This window comes from Polypterus senegalus, chromosome 8 (genome assembly GCF_016835505.1).
Source record: "Polypterus senegalus isolate Bchr_013 chromosome 8, ASM1683550v1, whole genome shotgun sequence".
In the NCBI taxonomy this organism is placed as follows: Eukaryota; Metazoa; Chordata; class Cladistia; order Polypteriformes; family Polypteridae; genus Polypterus; species Polypterus senegalus.
In genome coordinates, this window is record NC_053161.1 from 153,374,105 (window position 1) to 153,400,722 (window position 26,618).

The window sequence follows — 26,618 nt, forward strand, 5'->3', positions numbered from 1 at the left end:
GAGGCAGAGGACAAGTTTATGATGACAGGTCAGAAGGGAGGCCAATCGCACAGTGAGCATGCCACTCCACCAGACAGACATTGACCCCATCACAGCTCAGCTCAGTATTCCACATAGATGAAAATTGAATGCCTCTAACAAGGCTTTTTAGTTTGGTCTTGTTATGTAACTGTGACACTCTTAAAAAATTAAAGGTGCCAGAGTGGTTCTTCAGAGTGAGGCCGTAGGGGAACCATTTTTGGTTCCCAAAAGACCCATCTACATGAATTCTCTAGAGATAACTTTTATATATTTTGATCTATAACAAGGTTACTGCCAATAACCATGAACAGATGGTTTAATAGATTTATGAAATATCAGCGGCTCATGATTTTACTGGATACGTAATGTAAGACAAGCTAAGTTCAGGTTTTCTTAATTTGTTAGTGTCCCTCTAGGCATTCTACTTTACATTAAAGGCTTCTTTTTTGTTTTTCCTTTATGCTCTTTAGGATGTTTTTCAAAGTTCAACGAACCAACTTCATATGCAAATATGCACAGAACCCTTCTCAAAATGAAATGGTGTTTTGTCAAGCAATAGTTCTATGACGAACCACACAAACCAGTATAGAACCATAAAATGCCCCTAAAGAACCATCATTTTTAACAGTGCAATAGATGCATCTATATTTTATTATCGTCGTCTTTTTATAGATCAAATAGTCTGCAACAAGACACGAGAACAGGCCAATTAATAAGGAAAAGAACAATCCGCATTGTAACCCCACCTATCCAAAAACCCCGCCGAAACCCCAAAATGCAAATACTTAGAAAAATCCCGCAGGACTAAAATGGAAAGAAAGGCGTCTAAATGAAACCTCAGAACTCAGCCCTGGCAAACAGTTGGGGGTTCGTTTTAATCCACACGTTTTCATAACAGGTAAAAATAACTTACTGTATGCTTGGTGGTCTTCTTGCTCTTCTGATGTCAGCTGGCTTATCCTGTGAACCCGCTGGTTTATTGAAACTCACTCCTCGCTTAAAAGGGAGCCTGCCGCCAGTCTGCAGCGATCTCTCTCTCTCTCTCTCTCTCTCTCTCTCTCTCTCTCTCTCTCTCTCTCTCTCGCTTTCCTTGAGTATCTCAGACGCTTTCCATGAAACTGATTTTCAGAGCGCACATTATTGGGTTAGAACCGTTAGCGTTTAGAGGCGCATTACCGCATTTTCTAGCAGCCTGCTGGACACCTTATTTTAACCCGACATGCCGCATGCAGACTTCAAACTTGGATTCGGACATTTTCAGTTATCGGTAGGAGAGCGGAAACAGAGTCCTGTGTACGAGGCTTCCACGTTTCACATCAGCAAGATAAAAGAAGCCGTTTAAAAGGACAAGAAAAAGAAAATCCCTGTTCAGGTCTGCGTGCCGCCCTGATTTGAGTAACGGAACAGAAGAGCAATAATAAAGGCGAGGCCGCTTTGAAACGCTTTACCTGCATGTGCTCTCCTTCTTTAAACAGTTTGAGGGATGAGAAGTGAAAAAACGAAGGAGCTTAGCTCAAGAAAAGGGTTCAACTTGCCATTGACCCGCTTAAAGATGGGAAGTATAAACAAATAATGAAATACAATAAGCAGAAAGAAGATAAGAATTGCCCATTTTGGATCCACTTTTATCAGACCAGAACCAGGCAGAGTCTGATTGTTTTAGCAGGAACCAGTCCCACCAGACATTTCACACACATCAGACAAAAATTTGACAACCTTCATTTTAAGGAGCACTTTTCTGTAGTGGACTTTAAACCTGTGATATTACTGGGAGGTGTTGTCAGGGGGCGGCACGGTGGCGCAGTGTTAGCGCTGCTGCCTCGCAGTAAGGAGACCTGAGTTTGCTTCCCGGGTCCTTCCTGAGTGGAGTTTGCATGTTCTCCGTGTCTGCGTGGGTTTCCTCCAGGTGCTCCAGTTTCCTCCCTCAGTCCGAAGACATGCTGGTTAGGTGCATTGGCGATCCTAAATTGTGCTTGGTGTGTGTGTGTATGCCCTACAGTGGGCTGGGGTTTGTTTCCTGCCTTGTGCCCTGTGTTGGCTGGGATTGGCTCCAGCAGACCCCTGTGACCCTGTAGTTAGGATATAGCGGGTTGGATAATGGATGGATGTCTTTATTTATAACTTAGGAAAAGCAATGTATTATTAGTATTTCATTAGTGAGAAGCATTCATGTTTACCCCCAAGGACTAAGTCAGGATAGTGAATTTTATGACAGGGTTGGGGGAAGTGCCTCAAACTAGTTTGGCAAATGTTTCTCTGCAGGGCTCTCTCTCAGTCAACATCCACAGGAAAGCCATTTTTGTAATGGCTTTATAGATAGAAATGTGTAAGTACTCTGTACTCACTGAAGAATGCTATTCAAAAATGTAGTTGAATTCAATTGGGTGGTGCTATGGCTAAAACTGCTGACTCAAAGACTCTGCCTCATGGGTTCAAATCCTGTATACTCTTGTTGTTCTCACTTCTTCTTTGTGTGTTTCTCCAGGTGCATCTCTTTTCCTCTCTCATCCCTAACTGCCAATTCCATTGTGCTCTCAATAGACTGGCATTCGATCCAGGGTGGGTTCCTGCCTTCTGCAAAGTGGTGCACGCCATAATCGGGAATTGGATTAATTTCAGAATGTATGAATGTTGAATAGCATGGCTGGAGTCTATGCTGGCAGCAGCAGCAGCAGGAGGAGGATGAGGAGAAGGAGCAGTCAGCTGTTATCAACCAGTGTTATTGCCTACATCGACCAGCCAGTTGCATATGATGCCACTGTGACTGTGATCTATTTGTATGGCCCTGAGCTATCTCTGCAATTGGAGGAGCAGGACAGCATTAAAGGCACCAGAGAATCAAAGAGCACGATGGCCACAGTGCCAGCTTTTCTCAGGTGTGTACTCTGTGTTAAGAATGTACAATTATGTGTGCTGTGATTGCTTTTTTTCAGGTTATCTTGTTGGTGTTATGACTTTATGGTGGCACTGGAAACAGAATACATTTTCTTTCCACAGTGCATTTCCCAGCACAGATACTGGTCTATCTGTAGAACTATTGCTCTCCACTGGACACACTGCCTTAAGAAAGAAATAGTTCAAATTAAATAAAACAGACTCTCATACAATGTGCATTTTTACTTTTAATGTGCTCACAAAATGACAGAAGTGAAGCAGGTCATATAACTACATATTTGCACATATGCTGCATTCTCGTATCAGGTAGCACTCAATCGTCTTACTCAAATGGAGGATTTAGAAACTGGGCCACTCTTTATTAGAAGGCTCAAAGAAGGACTTATGGTGTGAAGATTTTTTCTTTTCAAATATCCAAAAAATTGTAAAATTTGAGTCCAATTAACAACTTTCACTGAATCCAATGCTCGCTTTTATTCACATACCCAATTAAAAACATTTTATTTGTAAGTGAGATAAACCCGATGGGTCAACATACAAGCTCCCAATGTGCAGTTTTGTTGTCTCGGTATGCATGTTACTGAAGAATTGTGGTTATCTTTGCTGGTGTTCAGCCTCAAATATCTGAAAAGCAAAACAAAAAAGATCAGAATTGTGATGGCATTTCTTTATACCCACCCAGGAGATGTTCCTGGAACCTAATCAGATAAATAAACTTAATCTTATATTGGGCCCTTCTATAGTGAACACCACCCTTTACAAGCCCCTAGCTATATTCCAATGGTTTACACAGATCTGCCTTTAAAAGTTGCCACACAGGGACAGTAAGTCACCCACTCAGGGTCACACCATGAGTCAGTGGTGGGGACAAAATCAGCAGCTTTGAGGTTACCAATTCAAGTCCTTAACGACTGGACCATACTGCCTGGCCCAGGTGGTAGGTACCCAGTTATGAGGAGGAAAGACTATAAAGTCTGAGGAGGGACAGAGCTAGGAATTCATTTCTGGGGTACATGAATCATAATTCCTTCTGTAGCCAGTCAGTTGAAAGTGTCAAACACAACATTTTGTGGAAAGCGGCTGGGGGTGGTACCCAGCCGGGACACCTGGAAGGACTGGGAGAGGGACTACACCACCTCCGGACTATGAGAGGGCAGCCGTCCTGGTTGGTATGGGGGTCATGGGAATGGAGCATGGAAGCTCAACCCTATAGGGGCCCGTGGTCACTGCCAGGGGGCGCATGAATGCCTGAGATTCCCTGGATGTCAGCACTTCCACCACACCCGGAGGTGCTGGTGGAAGAACTACCTGGGAGTGCTTCCGGGTGCTCATGCGGCACTTCCACCACACCAGGAAGTGCCGCAGGAAGCTCATCAGGGGGCACCTTGAGCACGGCTGAGTGGACTTAAAAAGGGCCGCCTCCCTCCATTCGTCAGCTGGAGTCGGGTGGAAATGGACAGAGCTCGGAGGAGAGGAGTGGAGGCGGTGAAAGAAGGCATTAGAAGAGGACCCGGACTTGAGGGTGTGTGGTGCAGGGGCACTGGGTTGTGTGCGGTACTTTTGTAAACAGTTGTAAATATTAATAAAAGTGTGTGGTGTTGTAAACCATTGGTGTCTGCCTATCTCTGTCCGGGCTGGTTCCCACAATTTCTAAGCTACACATACTCGTATGGTCTGAGGTAACCCCAGAAGCTCTCTTAGTACATTGGGGCTGTTATGTGTCTGAGAGTTAAGGGACAAAGTGTGATTGCCCTCTTTGTTTCTCTGGCATGGCACACAAGACTTGCACTGGAACTGTCAGACCTGAGCAGAAATCTCTGACTGTACACCTATCATTAAACCCCCCACCTCAGCCATAATGAAATTCCTTAGGCGGCTAACAGATCAGGTTGAGTGGGCCTTTTTGTCTCTGCTGGGTCTCTGTATCTTATAAAGCAGCATTAATCACAGGCAAATGATTGTTGATATTTTCCTCCCAATACTCAGATGCCAACTCGTTGTCTGTTTAATTGTTTGGTCAGCAGGGGAAGTAATCTTAATTCATCTTTGCCAGCCTTGGATAAATGGTTGGACTTGAGCATACCCAAGATTCAAATGGACAGTGCAGTTGTCAGTCCCAAGTGTCAGGAAAGTATGGACTCCCTTAAATAATTAAAAATTATGGAGGACCAACAAAATCAAATTTAAAAATGTATTGTGATGTTATAGATCAATATGTCCGTTACTGAGTTTGAGAGAACATATTGATGCAGAGTGCAGAAAGGCTCTTCACTGGCTGGACAGAGTGAGACGCCTGTCCGACAAGAAGCAGAAGCTCGTCTTGTAAATCAGGTGGATTTGGAAAGGAGGGCAGAGACTTTCACAGTATTTGAGTAAACTGCAGCCCCCCATGGGCATTCAAGCTTATCTGTATGGGGGCATCATCTGCGTGATTGTTGATACTGTGTTCTCAACATTCTTCAAGATGACAACAGTAGGGGCTGATGGGAGGAGGCCTTGATTGTGGAGTACTTTATAAGGAATTCCTGTTCAAAGGGAACGGTCTTTCACACACATGGCATTGGTGTCATGAAAAGGTGCTATCCTGTGTGATGCTGTTCAGAATGACAAGGTGGCATGTCTTTTATTTGGAGAGTGTGCATCTGTGTGTGTATAGCGTAATTCTCCATAGCTAACTCAGTGTATATTCAATAGTACCAGAGTAAAATGTCAATGTCCACTCACTTGTGGTGCACTAACTAGCCCCCCAATTACCATGTGGTATTTTGCACAGTGAGGGCCAGCACTGTATTCTCTTCTGCATCAGCTCGGTGTTTGCTCCCTACTGCCTAGAGTGCGGTTATCCATGAAAGGCCTGAGCCCCTTCTACTCCAAGTGGAATTCTGTTGTCAGTTTTGAGCTGTGGAAGATGGCCATAATGTCAACCCATCTTTCATTACAGAACAGCAAGGAGCACAATCAGGTGAGACTTACTTAAAGTAACACACAAATCTGTTGTCATCTATTCATGGTTACTTATTGCCCTTGCCACCGATTAAATAAAGAAAGGTTCTTTTTGGAATCTTCCTGAGAATGGTCCTTAAGGGAACCAAAAATGGCTTCCCTATGGCATCACTCTAAAGAACCACTTTGGCACATTCATTTTTAAGAGTACAGTATATATGGACTTGCACTGCTTATTGGTTAAATGTAACTAATATTTGAATTAGGTGATTCAACGGGGACAGCACAACATGCTGTGGCAGCTGTTTATTGTTCTTTACGTTTAACATCTGAGTGTGCCTTGTTGGATGTCAAAGGGGGCTCTGGCCTTTAGATCTTTACTGATCCTAGGCACTTGGTGTACTGCCAGAGCTAAAAGACTAAACTGTCTGAATTAAGAAGGACCAAGAGATGAGCATAAGTCTTTATCTGAAACAAAAGTCAAAAGTAGGAGGTCAAAAACTCTGTAGTCAAAACCGCAATACTAATCCAAACCTGTACTCTTAAGAAAAAAAATCAATAATTTACAACCAAATACAGACCACAATCAAGGAGATTCTACAGAACCATAATGGAGATATATAAAGAGTCACATTAATGACAATGGATGGCATGGTGGTGCAGTGGTACAATAAGGAGATAAGGGTTCAGGTCTCAGGTCCTCCCTGTGTGGAATTTGCCTCCCTATGTCTATGTGGGGTTCCTCTGGGTGCTCCAGTTTTCAAAGTTACCAGACATGCAGGTTAGGTGAGTTGGTGATCCTAAATTGTCCATAGTGTGTAGTTTGGGTGGATGTGTGTGTGTGTTTGCCCAGAAATGGACTTTCTCCCTGTCTAGGGTTTGTTCCTCCCATGCGCTCTATGCTAGCTGAGATAGGCTCCAGCACACCTCCTGCAACTCTGTTTAGGACAAAGCGGTTTACAAAATGAAAGACTGACTGACTAATGCAACCTTGCAAGCTATGCCCCTAACAGCCAGATGCTATCATTATGGTAACAGAGTCTTTTATATAAAAAGAATGGCATTGTGGTAAAATGAAAACATAAGAGAAATGACTCAAACTACCAAGAGTTGAATGATAATAAAAGCATTAATCTATAATTGTTCTCTGAAGTTCATACAATCCAGAAATGATAAAGAATACAAGTGTGTTTAAAGAGAACTATGTGACCCTAAGACAAGAACCTATGCCCTTCTTCTCCCGTGTCTGCGTGGGTTTCCTCTGGGTGCTCTGGTTTCCTCCCACAGTCCAAAGACATGCAGGTTAGGTGGCATTGGTGGTCCTAAATTATCCCTAATGTGTGCATGGTGTGTGTGTGTTTGTGTGTTGGCTGGCACCCTGCCCGGGATTTGTTCCTGCCTTGCTCCCTGTGCTGGCTGGGATTGGCTCCCGCAGACCCCTCGTGAACCTGTGTTAGGATATAGCGGGTTGGATAATGGATGGATGTCTTTATTTATAACTTAGGAAAAGCAATGTATTATTAGTATTTCATTAGTGAGAAGCATTCATGTTTACCCCCAAGGACTAAGTCATGATAGTGAATTTTATGACAGGGTTGGGGAAGTGCCTCAAACTAGTTTGGCAAATGTTTCTCTGCAGGGCTCTCTCTCAGTCAACATCCACAGGAAAGTCAAACTGCCTAGCTGGCAAGCTTCACTGGTTCAGGTGTGAAGGTATTCTCTGCCCCATTTGTCTGAAGTATCGCTGTTTGGAATTGGCTTTATATCAGAAGCCTTTAAATACAATGAAGCCCTATTGGCTGTAGGGGTTGGACAGAAAATTTATTGTGATAGACGGCCAGGAACCCTGCCCTGCTGGGACACCTGGAGGAAGGAGGAACTGGGAGAGCGGCACTTCTTTTCCCTGCGCAACCGGATGGTCCTTGATCCCTGGGGGACAGCGTTTCCAGGACACCAGGAAGTGCTGACAGACCAGGGATGGTTTATGCCAGGAGTGCTTCCAGGTGCAAGAGCAGCACTTGCGAAGCACTCTGGAGTGCTGCCGGAAGTTCATCGTTAGGCACCTGGAGCACATCCAGGGCAAGATAAAAGGGGCCGCCTCACTCCATTCAGGGAGCAGGAGTCGGGAGGAAGAAGGATGGAGCTTGTGAGACATGAGTGGAGGTGGCCGAAGGAACCAAGGACTGGACATTGTAAATAATTTGTAAATATTTGTGTAAATAAATGTGAGTATTGTGGACACTGCGTTGTCATGTCTGTCTGTGGCCGGGCTACCTCTTACCAAACTGATGAAAGATAATCTCACACACTATGAACTGAAAAGGGCAACACAATGAAGAGCACAGCTCGACAGCCATGTTGAGACAGGAATGCGGCCTGTTCTGAAGAAAGCTGACCACAAGTGATGCCTTAACTAGAGACACTTTAAGTAGCTACAAGTCTGTGTGCCTCCTGAAACTACACATCAACATTTATCAGGTTGTATGGTTGCCAGTATTCACTTGTACTTTGCATATTGGTATTATTTATGAATATTATCAATAATATATTTTTTAAAGTGTAACTTAACTCTTGCTTGTCTTTTACTACACCTAATTGCCTGAGGTTATTGAGAAAGAAGAAAAAACATTATTAACAGTAATGATTATAAGTAGTTACGTCATACATACCAAGGTCTGTATTTTGAATTAATCATGCTGCAGAGAGCTATATGATTTATTACTTCGATATGAATTTGTTCTTCATTTAGGTAGAAAAAGAATTAAGCTTATGCACAGAATTATGTAATTAACTTACATTCTTTTATGAGAAAATGCTGACTTCTTGATACTAACAGAACACCCTGTGATATTATAAATCAATGTAATCGTTTTCTGAATTCTTGCTTAAAAAATATAAGAAAACATGTCACTTATGAATTAGTCCATCTATCCATTATCCAACCTGCTATATCCTAACTACAGGGTCACGGGGGACTGCTGGAGCCAATCCCAGCCCACACAGGGCGCAAGGCAGGAAACAAACCTCGGGCAGGTCGCCAGCCCACCGCAGTCATGAATTAATAAATAAGGATTATTAATCTAACTAAACAAATTTAATTTAATGAAGATATTAAAGCTATTAGAATGTAATCTCTTTATAACTAATGTAATGAACTATAAGAAACTGCTTAAATTGGTCTTGTGTGTGTACTGAGAAGGGCGTATTCCTTAGGAATGCAAGTGTCTGATAACTCTTTATTTTGATAATAAATCAGGATGTAACAGCAATCTAGGTATGACCTCAAAATGAACTGCCATGTGTTTTCTTCTCTTTGGCTAATTTAGGTAATAAAAGAGAGGATTTCTTTTCTTCTAGGAGACCGTGTGTTCTGACCAGTGAGTGGCACTGAACCTGGGATGGGGTAGCAGTCTCTCAGTCTCTTTAACTCACCAAGAATAAAGATTAAATAATAAAGAATAAAGAAATTGCTTTTTATTTTAAATTGGTTTTTATCCCTTGTTGTTTTCGACTTCAGCGTCCACATTATAAATGTAGAAGGGAAGGTGGGGAGAAGTTATTTGGTACAATACCTTATTAACAGTGGTAAGTCTGGGAGATTTCAGGCATTCTGACAAAACAGAGAAGAACAAGCTATTCAGCCCAACAAGCTTGACCATCCCAGTTACATAGGGTGTCCAAAATCACATGAAGTCAAAATCTGAAGCGCTAAAGTGCTACTGTCTATCACACTACATCATCATTTATTCGTGTCTGTGGTTCTCTGTGTGAAGAAAACATTTGTGATGTGTGCATTAAATCCAGTCTTAAGGAGTTTCCAACTCTGTCCTCATGTTCTTATTGAAGACCTCATTTTATAGTCTATAGTACTAAAAATGTTGAACACTCCTATGACACTTTGAAATATTAACCTGTCCTGTAGGAGCCTGGGTTTCACACTTCATGTGTTTCCTTATCTGCTTATTCCAGGTCAGGGTGTTGGTTTCCGATTCCATCCTGTACTTAGATGGAAACACCTGACTAGTTAATAGTGAGGTCACATGTATATGTATTATGCAATTTAGATATACAAAGAACTATGCCCCCTGCTAAACCCTGCATGGCAGGTTAAGTTGCATTTGTTAAAACAGGTCAGTGCAATTTGATTTGAACGCAGTGAGGATAAACATTTTTGTACTATTTACCCCTAATTTTAACGTCATTCAAGGAGTGAAGCTCCTAGAATATTTCATTCTTAGTTTAATATTTAATCAACTTTATTTGCATTGGTTTTACTTGTTTCAATATAGAAGAAACTACTACAGTACCTGCTGAGCCATATTCCATGGATTGGTCAATGGCTTCTCCATAGACCTCCACTTCACAAAGTGTCAAATACTGAAGCTGGTTTGGCAGGACAACGCTGACATATTGGCCTCTCCTTCCATGGCAGCAGATGGTGTGAACAGATCCAGGGTAGGTCTCCTCAATTGTTCCACATCTAGATGATAAAAACATATTTTTTTTACAATTAGTTAAGCAATTGGTTGGTGGCTTGGTGGTAAGCATTGCTAATTCATGGATCCAGCATCCAGACTTTGAATCGCATGAGTATACATGTGTCATGATTCTTGGCCAGTTGATTTCATGAATAATTGTGTTATGTTTTTTATTATCATGTAGTTGCCTTGTTAATTTCCAGTGTGGATGTCTGCCATGTTTACCGTTGTTGTGAATTATATATTCTTGTCAGCTGCACATAAATGTTCAATCAGGTCCAGGATTATTTGGACAGCAAAACAATTTTCATAATTTTGGCTCAGTATGTCACCACAATGGATTTGAAATAAAGCAATCATTATGTGGTTGAAGTGTAAACTTGCATTTTTAATTTTACCAAAAATATCATATGAGCCGTTTAGGAATGACAGCCATTTTTCTACAAAGCCACCCAATTTCTAGTGGCACAAAAGAATTTGACTGACAAGCTGTTCTGTAGCCAGGTGTGAGGTCCCTTAATATTTCATATACTATTAAGCAGGTTGAAGGTCTGGAGTTGATTCCAAGTGTGTAATTTATATTTGGAAACTATTGCTGTGAACTTTCAATATGAGGTCCAAAGAGCTGGCCATGCAAATAAAAACAGGCCATCATTAGACTGAGCAAACAAAGCAGACCCTTTAGAGAGACAGGAGAAACATCAGGAGTGGTCAAATCAACGATTTGGTACGTTCTTAAAAAGAAGGAACACACTGGTGAGCTCAGCAATACCAGAAGGTCTGGACAGCCACAGAAGACAACTGAGCTGGATGACTGCAGTATTCTGTCCTTGGTGAGGAAGAACCCCTTCACAATATTTAGCCAAACCAAGACCACTCTCTGGGAGGAAGGCCTATCACTGCCAAAGTCTACAATCAAGAGAAGATTTCACGAAAGTAAAGGCAGAGGGTTTACCACAATATGCAAACCACGGATGAGCCTCAAGTATAGGGAGGACAGATTAGGTTTTGCCAGAAAACATTTTTTAAAAGCCTGTCCATTTCTGGAACAATGTTCTTTGGAGAAAGGAAACTAACTAAGATCAATATATACCAGAATGCTAGAAAGATAAGATTATGGAAAAGAGAAAAAATGGCTCATGATCTGATTAATACCACATCATCTGTGGAGGCCGTGTTATGTCTGATCATACATGGCTGCCATTGGAAGTCTGTCACTGGTGTTTATTGATGATATGACTGCAGGCAGAAGTAGCAGGATGAGCTCTGAAATGTCCAGGGCTGTACTGTCTGCTCAGATTCAGTCAAATGCTACACAACTGATAGGACGACACTTCACAGTACGGATGGACAATGAGACAAAACACACTGTGACAGCAAACCAAGTGCTTTTCAACGCAAAGAAGTAGAATATTCAACTGACATCAATCCAACTGGACATGCATGTCACTTACAGAAGACAAAACCCAGCATTTGGAGAAGGCCATGGGCTCAGACTTCAGACAGGCATTGACTGTAAGGGATTTTAAATCAAGCATTGAAAATGACCATTATATTTATGATTATGTTAGTCTGTCCAAATACTGGGCGGTTTTCCAGAAAAATGTTTGTCATTCCTAAATGGCTTATATGATACTATTGGTAAATCCCTTAAATTAAACCTGAATGTAAACCTCAATCACATAATGATTGCTTTATTTTAAATCATTGTGGAGTCATACAGAGACAAAATTATAAAACATTGTGTCACTGTCCAAATACCTATGGACCTAACAGTATGTTTAAAACATGGCAGCAGACCTTGCTTAGCATCTGAGATTCGGGCAAAAAAGATAAAAAGCACTGCTTGATTCTAAAAATGAATCACAGAAAATCAACCACAGATAGTGTCTGGAGTTTTTGGCAGTGCTTTCTTGTCTTTTGTTAGAATTTTGGCTTAGTTTACTGATCATTTTGTCTTACTGGTTTTGATTTCTTTCGTGGCATTTCTTTTCATCTCAATCCTCTGCTAACTTCTCATCTTCCAGTTCTTTCTGGTAGTATCTCTGTTAGTGATGGGCGAATGATTCATTCCATTCAGCGGAGGAGTGCAGCAGCACATTGTGATGTCTCACAGGCTCTTGTTTCACAGGTTTATAGCATTTGTGGAAATGCTGATTCCTGATTCGCATTCATTTCTCTTAATGATTCTTTTCAGTTCAAATTGAGTCTTTACCAGCAAACAAGAAATTTGTCACTGTTGATTCTCTAGTTCATCATACAAGTATAAGGCAGCTGTAACACACTTACACTGGAATGAATCAATTGCTTGTTTTGTATCATTTCTTATAGGAATTGTTTAAACTGAATATATAAACAATGTTAAAACTAACACATTTATCTTCCTTTATTCTTTCGGCCAATTAGTCACATGAAATTGAACCTAAAAAAATACTCACTGAAATAGCCAGCAGTGCCCAGATATATTTGTCAAAAGGGTTAAAGAAGGAAAGCAAAGGTTTATGTGTGTTTTTTTTAAATGGTGACCCTGCTGTCATCCACAATGCCTGTCTATCAATGTCTCTGCTATCGTGAGTCAAGATTTTGTCCTTTTTAGGTTCAATTGGATTCCAGATTTGCGGTAACTGCTTGCTGGGTTGTAACTGTAAACAATGTCATATCTGATGTCATAAGTTAATTAAAATCCCTTTGATTCTCCTTTGTGTTGTGCTGCACGTCCGCTCTCGATCATGTGTCAAAAGCGCAAGATACTCCTTTTTATATAACAGTAGATAGAAGCAGCACATAGCGTTGCAAGGGTTAGCAATGTCCAGCCCTGCTCATTTTGTGTGCTAGTCTGGCTTCAGTCTGTTTGGATGTTTTACTTACTCTGAGCCAGCAGGTGGCACTGGTGTGTAGATTGTAGCACACACAGAAAAAAACACACTGGGTCAAAAATTTGGGTTTCCAAAGTAGTCTGTCTTGTGTAGCTCTCTAAAATTTGGTCAAAGGGTGTGAGATTGTATAGGAAGTATTCAGACAGACATTCTATTTATATATATATATACACTATATATATATACTCAGCAAAAAAAAAAAAAAACGTCTCTTTTTCAGGACTGTGTATTTCAACAATAATGTTTTAAAATTCCAAATAACTTTCCAGATCTTCATTGTAAAGGGTTTAAACAATGTTTTCCATGCATGTTCAATTAACCATAATCAATTAATTAACATGCACCTGTGGAATGGTCATTAAGACCTTAACAGCTTACAGAAAGTAGGCATTTAAGGTCACAGTTCTAAAAACGCAGGACACTAAAGAGACTTGTCTACCGACTGTGAAAAACACCCAAAGAAAGATGCCCAGGGTCCCTGCTCATCTGCGTGAACGTGCATTAGGCATGCTGCAGGGAGGCATGAGGACTGCTGATGTGGCTAGGGCAATAAATTGCCATGTCCGCACTGTGAGACGCCTAAGACAGCGCTACAGGGAGACAGGAAGGACAGCTGATCATCCTCGCAGTGGAAGAGCCCGGATCTCAATCCCATTGAGCACGTCTGGGACCTGTTGGATCGCAGGGTGAGGGCTAGGCCCATTCCCCCCAGAAATGTCCAGAGGAACTTGCAGGTGCCTTGGTGGAAGAGTGGGGTAACATCTCACAGCAAGAACTGACAAATCTGGTCCAGTCCATGAGGAGAAGATGCACTGCAGTACTTCAAGCAGCTGGTGGCCACACCAGATACTGACTGGTACTTTTGATTTTGAGCCTCCCTTCATTCAGGGACACATTGTGAAACATTTTTAGTTTATGTCTTATGGTGTTGACTCTTTTAGTGTTCATACAAATATTTACACATTACGTTTACTGAAAGTAAAAACAGTTGAAAGTCAGAGGACGTTTCTTTTTTTGCTGAGTATATATATATATATATATATATATATATATATATATATATATATATATATATATATATATATATTATTATTAGCAGGACCCGTGCGCTTCGCTGCACACTGAAATGGATTAAAGATTGGAATAGAGAGTTTTAAAGATAAATGAATGTCACTTTATTACATTTCTCAAAATATTTTAACATAAAACTTCTTTATATACCTTATTTTTAGTCTGTCCTGTCAGAGCCAAAATGTATAAATCGTCCCCCTGCCTGACTCTTGAACTTGCCACATGAAACTGTCCGTGTGAAAAGCAAGACCTTCAAAAATCAATGCCAGCAACTGATAGAGTTTGCCCTTGAGCTTTGTTAATAGTTAAATCAAAGTAAAGTCTTATAGCGAATTGTAGCCTTTTAAATTCAAAGTAACAGTCAGTGGGGACCTTTGGAATACAAGGAACATTTTTACCTTTTGCACACGCAGATATTCTTGCGGCCACAATAATATTGGATTGCAATGCCATTACTCTCTAACGGGTTACAGTTACATATACTTTCAGAGCATTTAGATTTTGTAACAACATTATTGTTGTACAGACTTTAAGGAATAGTTTATTAGGAGTCATTCCTTTAGGATTAAGGAGGAGGAGGAGGAGGTTATGAGCACGTGCTGATACAGTGCATTGCCGCACCCACCACATGACAAACCAACTCAGAATCCAGATTAGGACCCGAGTGCAGCCATGCAATGGGTGACACCTCAGCACCACACCAGTTCAGATGGAGTGGAACACAGTGTGAGGTTTTTTATGGTGGCTGGAGTGCCAATTCTGCCACCAATCCTAAAGATTTCCCTGCAGGTTGGAGGGCCTACATGCAGGGATGGATGCAGATTAACGTCATACCCAGGGGAATTCAAAAATTCAATAGGATAATGAACTGCTTCTTCATGATCTAAAACAGATTTGAAATAGTAAAATAAGTTTTTTTTTTTTTTTTTATCACCGTGTAGTTTGTCAAGTAAGTAATTATTTATTTCCTCAGCATTATTGTTTTTAGGCGATAGCATGGCTCTTTCAAATAACCACGAATCAGTCTTTTTATGTAAATTTATAATATTTGGGTAAATTCTCTTGGCCAGTTCTTCAACGGAGTTGACCAAGTTTCCAAGAATTTCTGTATCTCCAGTAGAAGTCTCTTTTATTTGCCCGTTGCAAATACATGGGTGCCGCCAGGGGGAGCTGCAGAGCCCTACTTTGGGCTTTCACCACACCTGGCAGTGATTTCAGGTCTGATTAATAAGCCACCTGGAACACTCCTAGGCCCCACTTAAAAGAAGCCACCTCACTCCATTCAGGGAGCCAGAGCTTGACCATGGAGGATTGGAGGCAGAACGATGACGATGATAACGACAAAGAAGAAGAAGAAATGACAACAGAAAAGGACTTTGTTGATGGTGCATTGTTGTGCTGTTGATGGGAGCGAGAGAAATGTGATTCTCTTTTACAAATAAACATGTGCTGCGCTGGAACTCGTGTCTCTGCCTGTCTGTGTTGGGGTTGGGGTAGCTGCAGAGCCCCTGGTTTCCACACTATGTACCATTTGAGTCCAGAATTGTATAGTTTTTGGTAGCCTAATGTAGCTTTTTAAGAAGGGAATTTCCTTGCACTGTCTGTTGTCTCTCCTGAAATTTCCCTTACTTCTTTCTTTCTCTCTCTGCCTGCCCACTGACTTTTCCAATATATTTGAGCTTTATAGTATTGTTATGTGGACTTGATTTAGCTTTGGAATCCCCTCCCTGAGTGAAAAAAAAATCAGTTGTCAGTGAATCCTGCATACGTTACAAGGCGTTACAATTGAATAAGTCCCTGATGAAGGACTACACTTCAATATTACAGCATAATAACTCTAATTCCCTACACATCATTGTCACACCCATTTGGGTGAACAAATGGTGTTTTTTTTCTTCCTTTTGAAGCAAAGGCCAAAGATTATTTTTATGGATTTATACAGGGATAGTTATACCAAAGGAATCTTCATCAGCAGCCAAGTGAATTGGCAAAACAAGTTATTAGATAAGCAAAATGTTAAGAATCTAAGCTCTTCTTTAAATTAAATTGTAAAAAAAAATATAAAAAAGGTTTTCCTTTATCAATAAGTCTTTCCCTTTATTTTTACAAAGTATAGACAATTCCCAAGCATGTAGCTTTCCCTTACTTAAAATTGCTAAACCAAAGGTGGTGGCAACACTTTACTTTCGGTATTGCAAAAACGCGTCTCTTATATAGCAAGACCAAAACAAAGGTTTCTTGTGGTCTTCCTAGCACTTATAAGACATCGATGCATTGGTTATTCATGTCTGTGCTGTGTGCCATATGGACGTGATGGTAAAAAGACTTGTAAACATGAAGGAATCACAGATCGTAATCTAAATTTGTAATATCAAGAAAAATGTGTCTCAGTTAAGCCACCTCAGAGCACTCCAAAGTGATGTTTTGTTAGTCAGTCACATCGCAGAAATGAAGAAACACTTTACTGATGCTTGGTAAGTGTTCTAAAGACCCAAAGAAGTGTTTATTAAGGTCTTGTTACATAATAGTAAATGAGTAACGGATGCATTTTTGCATTACCCAAACTGAAGTGTTACCAAGGAGAATGCCACATCAGACATTTTCAAAACATTCAGTGTTTTATTCAATAAGAAAAACATCTAAGTGATTTGTATCGCCAAGCAGATCCTTCACTTCCTTACTTCGCTTTTTTTTCTGTTCAAATATTTTGCATGATGGCTATCCAGGTGTGAATGGAATAAAGCAGTGGTTCCCAACCTGTGGGGCGGGGCCTCCTAGGGGGGAGCGAAGTAACAAAAACGGGGGCACGAAGATGTGAAAAAAAAAACAAGAATCAAAAATATGAAAAAAAAATCTGTTGAAACCAAAACAAATTAACTTAAACTACATTAGGATACTAGAACAATAAATATAGCGTAAGATAAATTTCGATAAAAGTTAAATATGTATGTAGCACCCTCCTAGTTGGGTATAATAGTAAACGTGTTTATTTGATGCTAAGAGCGCGCGCGGCTTTCGGCGCCGCGGGAGAGCAGGAAGGGAACTCGCGCGCCAAGAGGTTGACACCTCACCTGTTGAAGAGAAAAAACGCGGCTGCACAGTCGCGCGCTTTCCCTTTTTTTTAAGCGATACAGAGTTCGGTGATAAGGACTTTTTGGAGGACCGCCGCTGCCTCATTCAACAGAGGGTACAGCTGGCATGCAATACGTCTGACATGATTTATCCCAGAAGGAGAAAATGCAAATAAGTAGTGTCAGAAATATCATAGGAGGCAACAACTAATCAGGGAACGCAAATAAATCCCGCATCAAGACAAAGCTGCTGGCGTCATCCCAGACGGAGCTATGAGATTCCTGTGTTTAACCACGGAGGAAAGTGAGAAGTGTGGGGAAAAGTTCTGGAAGGACACCGTGAGTACACATGAAGTTATGTACTGCATATGAGCTCCAACTAAGCGCGCCAATGATTTTTTTATATATATACCTATATATTTATTATTGATTTCTATGTGTGAACCTCAAATTTAAGTTGAACTGTGATAATATCCCATAAGCGGTGTGTTTAAATAAATGTGTTTTATGTTTTTTGTTTGTTTGTTGTTTTCTATCCATGATTGTGTGAAGTGCTTACATGGTGGTTGCATTCAAATAATTAATAAAAAGGAGTGAGTGTTTATAAATCATTACTTTGAAATAGTGTAACAATTATAAATAATAATTGTTTTCATTGGACCCATTGATTATTAAAATTTATTGGGAGGTGTTAAATGTGGATCCCACCAGTGAAATGTCATCCTAGGTCATAGGTAACGTGCCAGTTAAATGGTGGGAGGGCTACATGTATAATAAAATATGCATCTACATTTAAAAAAATGTTGGGGGCGTGATTAAAACTGTTATGAAAACTCGGGTCACAAATACTTAAAGGTTGAGAAATGCTGGGTTGAAGTAAATTGGTGGTCTTTTGGCTTGCTGATTAAGAAAACGACAGTCTGGTAATAATAAAAAGAGCAGCAGGAACTGGTTAGGAATGGAAAAAGCCCCTGGAAAGAAAAGCTTCATTCACTGTGGCCCTTTGGGATCGCAATTCGACATCAGAGGTTTAGTATTTAACAGTTTTGCAAAAAGCATTAAAATCTGAAAACTGACAATCCCAAAATCCTATTCATGACAGCGTGATTGTGCCAACAAAGGCCACCACCATTGACGACACAACAACAAGCAACATAAACAAGACACAAATGTGCTTGTTGTGAAACTTGACGCTAGCAAGCTTGTAAATCAGTTTTAGCATAACATTCTTTTTAATAAATTACAAAATAAAATCTATTGACTCATAGATCTTATCTATGATCTGATAGTTTGCACTGTGAAAAATGTGCGGTAATGACAGCATCAAATGACGTTATGTGTCCACATAATTTTGATGGCTTCACAGATATTCAAGCAGTGTCGTATGTAGACAGTTTGAACTAAGCCATTGATTCCTGTCTCCTGATTGAGCACTGCTCTAGTTCTCCTCATCATCTCAGTTTTTAAGTTAACTTCTGCTACCATGAGATTTGCACATCCCATTGCTGTCTTCAGGTGTCTATTGTCACGTTGCTCTGTGCAGGCTGCTCACAATTTAAAGCTGTTATTAGAGTTTTAGATAAATGCAGCTCTCATAGCGCCACTGTTTCTTCGTGACTGATGTTCACTCCTCTCTAGTTCTGAGTTGACATTAAAATGAAGTGAGGCTGAGACGGGGGGACCCCTCTGCCATGTAATAGGATACCCTGGCAGTCACAGTAGTCAGAAGCCCTCTTCTCTTTCACACAACAACAACAACATTTATTTATATAGCACATTTTCATACAAACAGTAGCTCAAAGTGCTTTACATATTAAAGAATAGAAAAATGAAAAACATAATTATAAAACAAAATAAATCAACATTAACATCGAATAAGAGTAAGGTTCAATGGCCAGGGGGGACAGAAAAAACAAAAACTCCAGACGGCTGGAGAAAAAATAAAATCTGTAGGGATTCCAGACCATGATACCGCCCAGTCCCCTCTGGGCATTCTACCTAACATAAATGAAACAGTCCTCTTTGGATTTAACAACACAACTGGATAAGCTGCTGCTTACTGACTCAGGAGGTCCCCAGGTTTGTGGCCAGCCTTTATGTGTGAGGACGTGACATGGAGAGGGGTGAGGCCCTGAGTGGCTTCTCATCAGTAGTGGGCATTTAATATATGAAGCACCTTTTTTCTAAGATGATTTCATCTTCATATTTATCCATATACCTGTATTTACTAAATTCTGGATCGGTGGTTGTTCCAAAAAATCACAGGATCACGATTATGTTTTGTTTCAACATACTGGTGAATTGCCCGCTCAGTTCTGACAATATTTTTTTTAAACCATTTTTTAAACCTCTTTTCACATTCAGTTTTTGAACATATAGCTTCTAGCCATTTACCACAGCATTGGTCTGCCTTACATTATTCAGAGTATGGAGGCACAGAAGCTCACTTACTTGACATGCTCTGAGACATCAGGTGAGTCACCAACTCTGATTTCAGCCCCATTCAATCTGTCATCACAGCAGTCCTGTCTATTGTAGACCACCACCGAAGAGATGGCGTAGGTGGCCCTCAGGTTTACTCTCCACCAGGGGGAAGTTTCAAGTACAGTGTGAGTGCAGCGTCCATCCCCAAAGTTACCGTTCCTTCTGCCATCTATGGCGTGGCTGACATCTCCAAGGTTTGAATAAAAAGAAGATTGCTCTGCAATACCCCGTCTAGCGAGATTGAAGGCTGTCAAAAAGATTAAAAAAAGAAACATTTTTCAATGCATTTCTACAGACTAGCAAATAAAAAAAAAATCATGATAGGATATTGATATAAAAATATGGTTTGTTTGTTTACAGAGATTCCTAAGTCAGAAATTTTACACAAGCTATTTGTTATGATGCTGTGTGAACTTGTAAAGCAGATTTGTATCATTATTACTCTTTTACTGTGATATTTACGAACTGACTCACTTGTGTCACAGACTATAGCAAGTTTTGCGTGGATAACACAGTCCACACAAAGACAGTGCTCTGTATTCCCACCAACATGCCAAAGATCACAAAAGACCTGAAAGCCCCACTAAATATGAAGAAGAAGAGAGCCTCGAGGTCTGGACATAAGGAGGAAATAAAGCTGGGGCAGTCAGAACTGAAGAGGAAGCTCTGTGAGGGGAAAGCCCACTAGAGACAAAACTTGAACACGAATTACAACAGAACAACATGAAGGAAGTTTGGAACGGGATGAACAACAACAACAACATTTATTTCTATAGTACATTTTCATACAAATGTTGTAGCTCAAAGTGGTTTATACGATGAAGAAAGAAAAGTTTATAAGAAACAAAAATAAGATTAGGCAACACAAAGTATAAAGAACAAAGTAAAGTCAGATGGCCGGGAGGACAGAAAAGAAACCTCCAGATGGACGAGAGGAAAAAAAAAAAATAAATAAATCTGCATGGGTTCCAAGGCCACCAGACCTCCCAGCCCCACACAAATGACCTAAATCAGTCCTTATGGGTTTCAGGCTTCATGTGAAATAATTTGATAATGATGGTCATGTGGACATCTGGCCTTCAATCCATCAATATAGGGACTGGATGGTGCCATGATCAGATGGTGGTGGTGCAGATCGCCACCACTGAAAACCAGAAAAGGAACAGCAGAGAATAGGAGGGATTAGTTCAGATTGTGAGGCATGAAGAAAATGAGAATTCAATGCACATGTAGCTTAACAGGGATACACTCAAATATAACTATGAGAAAGCCATGTTAAAATATTGGGTTTTAGCTGTTATTTTAAAATGCTCCACCGTATTTTATCTTGTGTCACGCACATACGCATGGTAGACCAGGGGGTGGCAGAGTACACTAATCTTTTCTCTTGTATCCCTGCAGACCGAAAATGTGAAATTCTGCCTGGAACTAAGGACGCCACTTCCTGCTCAGATGACATCACTTCCGGTCACTGGAATGACAACATCACTTCTGGTTCCTGGTCCTGACGACATCAGTTCCCTTGACCAACTTTAAAAACCACCATTATCCTCCTGTTTGTCACTTCTGTATTTGACTTTTGTCTTGTAATAAATGAATAAGAAGACAGCATAAAGGTTTGGGGTTTCCGGCCCCGTATACTGAATTATTCTCCACAGTAAACAAAAATTCCAGGTCAATACATAAATCAAAACAAATACATATGCACGACACCGAAAATGGAGTCGGCGGCCATTTTATGAAGGAGGAGCCGGAAGTGGAGGAATGCTGGGAAAGAACCATGGGGGAAGATGGGATCGATGATGTCAGGAACAATGGAGGAGGAAGGGCGGAAGTAACGTGCTGCAGGGAAAATGAGGCTTATGGTGGCGGAGCGTCTTTTTTTCTGTAAGAAAGCAAAGGAGAAAAGTTAGTACCCCGCCACTCCCTGCCGACGAATGTCTTCCCAAGCGTGTTAAGATCTGTCCGCGGTCTCCTACTCACGCGTGCGTGACAGTCTGTAAAGACTTTAAAAAGCCTACTTTGCCATTTTTTCCAGCCATATTTCAATGGCTCAGCGATTTTCAGTCATGTAAATTGACATGGTGTAGCAATGAGACATAGCCAACGACTACAAGTCATGGAATGTGATACCAGCTTTAGGCGATGCAACAAAGAGATCTGACATGATCTTAACTAGGATTCCTTGAAAGAAACTGCTCAAGTCCCTCACCAGTCACTGGTGAGATGAAACTGGTTTTAATGAAAGCATAGCACCATCTTTTCAATATCACACAACTGTTTATGCAGACTTTACTGCATGTTCATCTATTCCATATAACAAATTCTATTCTTCAAGAGTTTCATGTGTCTTTTTGGAAATTATTACTTGTTGAGTAATCTTTGATGTTTTGTAGGTATTGCCATTTCGGTGCATTTGTTTAATGATTTTATATTTAGACACTGGTTCTTGTGGTCATTACATACATTATTAATATTAAATCTAATCAATAAGGAGGATATGTGGGCAGCTTGGAATGGATAGTCTTTGAAATACAGCCTCTCACCACCATCATTTAGCTGAAACTTGATTGTTACAGAATGGTGTCCTCTCTAATTAACAACTTCAGGTTAACAGACCATCTGATTCAGAATATCTAGAACATGGTACCTCACCAGGATGAGAGTTTCATTGTCAGAGCCACCACTAGCAACCACCTTCACTGTTTTGGCAACAGTTTTGGCCATCACCTCTGTTAATTCATTGACCAGTGCAATTTGCTGAAGGCTGAACTTGCTTGATAAAAGCCCAGACTGCCCCAGTGGATCACCTGCTATGTTCCAGTCATGCACCTGCCTCCTATCAGACTTCATGACTGTGCTCCCACCATTGTCTTCTACTTTTCACCCATTGAATTTTGGGATTTAGGCTTTTTTACAAGTAATGGTGTTGTTTAACTCTTATTTTGCAGTCCCTTTGAGCATTTCTGTCCATTCCAGATCCTTTAAACCTTTATGTCTTAAGCCTACAAAAAGACAGTGGGCATACTTTGATATTTTTGCCTTACAACAATGATAGTTCACACTATAATTAAGTGACTTATATCCTCCTCTTCACCCTAAATGAATCTTTCCACTTTTGTCCTTTCCTAGGTTTCAGTGTTGATTGCATATGCCTTCTGTTGGAATGAAAACTGCACTGCATGCGTGACAAATGCCTTGGATTGGACAGGTCAAAGAATGACACCCTTGAGTGACAGGTCAGGAGTGACATTGTATGTATTACAGTTCTGGAATTTAACCAGGTACTAGGAGAGAAAACTGTAAGTCAGTAACCAAGCCAAGTTCATAACCAAAGAAATGTCTCTGTGGTGAAGTCATACGCTATTGGGTCACTGGTCAAAATCCCTAGCAACATGGTGGCAACCACACCACTGCAGAAAGGCCACTATGAAAGCCAACATGGTGTTGAGGAATGACATAAATAATTTTTAACTACATGGACACTAAGTAAAAATAGACAAAGATGCATTAGAAATAGATTCAACGGCCCCAAAAACTATTATAGCCATACATTTCTGTGTAGAAACATCTTCCAATAACAAGGAAAAAAACTAAAAGTGGAGCACAATCACAATAGTGGACTACAGTTCCACTCTGTTCAGTTAATTAGACGATGTTTTTACACCTAAAGTTAGGCACTTGACCAAAAGTACATCATTTATCATTATAATGTTGGGATACCAATAAGATTTATAAAGGGTAAACCATGAGAGAGACACAAAACAGAAAAGGGTCAAAACCAGAAGATCGAAAAGTGCTAAAGCAAAGCTACAGAGTGTCAGGGCAGAAAATGCACCAGAGGTTCTCACATCGAAAAGAAGGCTCTAGGAGTCAGAGGATAGGCAAACAGAGTAATTAGCTTTATTGCAATAAATTATAATGCAGACTCAACCCAATTAGGCCAAACTAAGTTATACCCTGAACAAGCCAAAAGTTACAGTTTAAATAACCTTTTCTTATCATCCTGACTTCACTCAAGACAGCTCATTCACTATGTATTTTGACCCCCTTCTCCAGCTGACCTCTTTCAAGTCCTCATGGAAACCACCAATATTCCTTGTGCTTTGCATCTTCATCTTCACCTTTTGCTCCCCTTATTTTCTAACTGGCCTTCAACTTGTAGGTGTTCCCCCATCTCCCATCTCGGGCTGTCTCTATTTATCATTCTCCCCCTTCTCCGTCCTTCAGGTTTATAAGATATTGGTGGTTTCACGCTGAGCTTAATTAAAAAAGAAATATGGCAGGTGCCTTTATTTAACTATTTGCTTGGCATACCTGATTCTTACACTAAGTTTAATACTTACAAGTTTTCATATCTACTTATGCTAATACAAGAATACATTCAGATTTTAATTTTCCAAAAGAGCAAAATGAATATCGAAGTCAGAAGCATAAAACAAAAATCAGGAACCCAAAAGATCAATTTAGAAAACAAGAAATACAGTATCCATCATAGGTTTATCACACTCTAATCCTCTGTTCTTGATAAGGACATAGAGAAGTAGGCAGCTATTTAAACCCATTGCTGAAATTACCAGTAGGTGACGATCCTGGAAGCAACGCCCCCAATGACAGGAAAGGTTACCCTGACAACTGGAACAACCCTGCAGTGCACTCAAGGCGGCCACCAAAAGAAATAAACTTCAAAGATCTAACAATCATTCACTGGGCCTGCTAGTACTAAATCGTTGTGTAGACGGATCACACAGTGATAAAACTGGCTCATTCGCCTTGTGATCGTCTTCTCTGATACATCATACAGATCTGCAATCTGTCGTACTTTTAAACCGCATAACAGAAGGTGTTCTATTGACTAATCTGGAATGTCAAAGGATGGACGTCCAGAGCAGGGAACTGCGTCACCTGAACTGGAGTGTAGTCGAGTCCGTTCCACTTGTTCTTCGATAATTTCAAAAATAGTTTCATCTATATCGGAGTCTAAAAGGGCCGCCAACATTGTAATTTCTTCCGATAAATCTTCAATTCTCTCTCTGAAATACGTAATATCTTCGGCAGAACCCATTTCATCGGCAGTAATAAGCATTTTTCGAATTAATTCTTGTGCTATCGATTCACCAATCAGTAACTAGAGGGCGTGTTAGAGCCCACCCTCTCAGCTTTGACGAGTGAAAGTGACAGTTTTATTTCAAGTCGCATTTCATGACGGTTTGCAGGAATGTTAAAGACAAAATGAAATAAGTAAATAAGCAACGAAAAACATATTTCGTGACACATTTATTTATTTATGCTCTCATTTCATGACATATTTATTTATTTAGGCTCTCATTTCATGACACGTTTATTTATTTACGCATTTATTTATTTATTTATTTAATTTTGTCCGAAATATTCCTCCATAGTATTAAGTTAGCTTATGCCAATTCTGCTTCAAGGGATATGATGTGATGTTCAAAAACATAAGATGTTTGAATCTGGTTAGTAAGTAGCTAAGCTGTCTGCTTATTTCCTCCAGATAGCTTGATGTCCCTGGTTTGAATCACCACGTGGAGTTTGCATGTTCTTCTTATGTTATTGTGGGTGTTTCTCCCAAGGGCATGCATTGTAGTTAACTACTGACTGGTAATGAGTGAACTCAATGGTGTTCACTTCCCCTCTAGTTTGGAGAAATCACAGAAGTGTTCATTAATAACTAGATTTGACTGGATTATAATGGTGCAATCATCTTTAAAGTGTCCCTGAGGGCTAAGGAAAACATCTGCTAACTATACTGGACTACTTACTGTTTTGCAAAAAGGTGACCCGAGCTGTGCGGCAGCAGTGCTAACCACTGCACCACCATGCCTATGTGAGATCAAAACAGAAAGAACACAGTCAGAGACGTGCAATCAGTTTCATCAAAATAAAGCGGAAATGTCGAAATCTTTGTTGAAAAAAATACATAGGTCTTTTAAAGGCAGAAAATTCAAAGTGGCGTGTCGTCATGACTGAAGCCACTGGCTCGTTCTGTTTTCTGAAGTCGCGCTGAAGGCTCACTAAACTGTCTGCACTGATGCTTTGCACTTTTTCTTCTATCAAAGAGATCGAAACATCTTACAACTATTAATGTCTTGTTTTTATTTCATTGAGTCTCCTGTGTTGGGGGGCATCAGGGTCCTTCACTGTTTGTTTTTTTAATTATGCATGCATAGGGCACGGGCCTCCTTCTCATATATTTCCATGGAACTCGAAGAACAACCTGCACATTTGGCAACAAGCAGTGATAACTTGTTATTTATGCTGTATATCTCTCTATTATAAAAAAAAAAATCCTGGGACGAGACAAGACTTTTTTTTTTTACCTGCGACGAGACTTGATCTTTTGAAGAGAGACAGAGAAGAGAGAGACAGAGAGACACTTTCACGTCCCGTGAAACGGTCAAGTCACGTCATACTTACAACCTTTGGAAGCAAATCCCGTAAGACGTTGACTTTTGCAAGTCACGCCCTAATTACAACCATTTTCAAACAAGACCACGGTCATCTAACCTCTCAGTTGTTGGAATGCTTTTGGCAGACACACTTCCTGTACACTCTTTGTGCCAAGAGATTTAACCACAACCGGGCTGGAAAAAGACAAAGTAGAACATCGTAAAGAATTCAAAAACGTTGGTGCGATACACAAGCAGAGCAGGTTAGAGATAATGAAAGTACGAAAATTCGAAAGTCTCAAAAAAATGACAGTAAAGATCGTATTAGCACAAACAAATGGAAAATAATACTCGGTGAAATAATGGAAC

General features: G+C 40.4%; 1 protein-coding gene across 1 annotated transcript; it reads right to left on the reverse strand.

Annotated features, from left to right (window-relative positions):
* Nucleotides 1–3,532: 3,532 nt before the first annotated feature.
* Nucleotides 3,533–22,692, reverse strand: LOC120534627 (fucolectin-1-like). Its single transcript, XM_039762218.1, has 4 exons — nt 22,490–22,692; nt 19,807–20,070; nt 10,167–10,339; nt 3,533–3,540 (listed from the first exon to the last, which is right to left on the reverse strand). The coding sequence occupies exons 1-4, from the start codon at nt 22,690–22,692 to the stop codon at nt 3,533–3,535; spliced, it is 648 nt and encodes a 215-aa protein (XP_039618152.1).
* Nucleotides 22,693–26,618: the final 3,926 nt, after the last annotated feature.

Excerpts from the sequence above, each read along its gene's own strand:
- LOC120534627 (XM_039762218.1), bottom strand. The coding sequence starts at position 22,692 with ATGAAGTCTGATAGGAGGCAGGTGCATGACTGGAACATAGCAGGTGAT. Across the intron at positions 20,071-22,489 it reads GAAACTCTCATCCTGGTGAG|ACGGGGTATTGCAGAGCAAT; the intron begins GTACCATGTTCT and ends CAATCTCGCTAG. Across the intron at positions 10,340-19,806 it reads GATGTCTCAGAGCATGTCAA|ATGTGGAACAATTGAGGAGA; the intron begins GTAAGTGAGCTT and ends TTTATCATCTAG.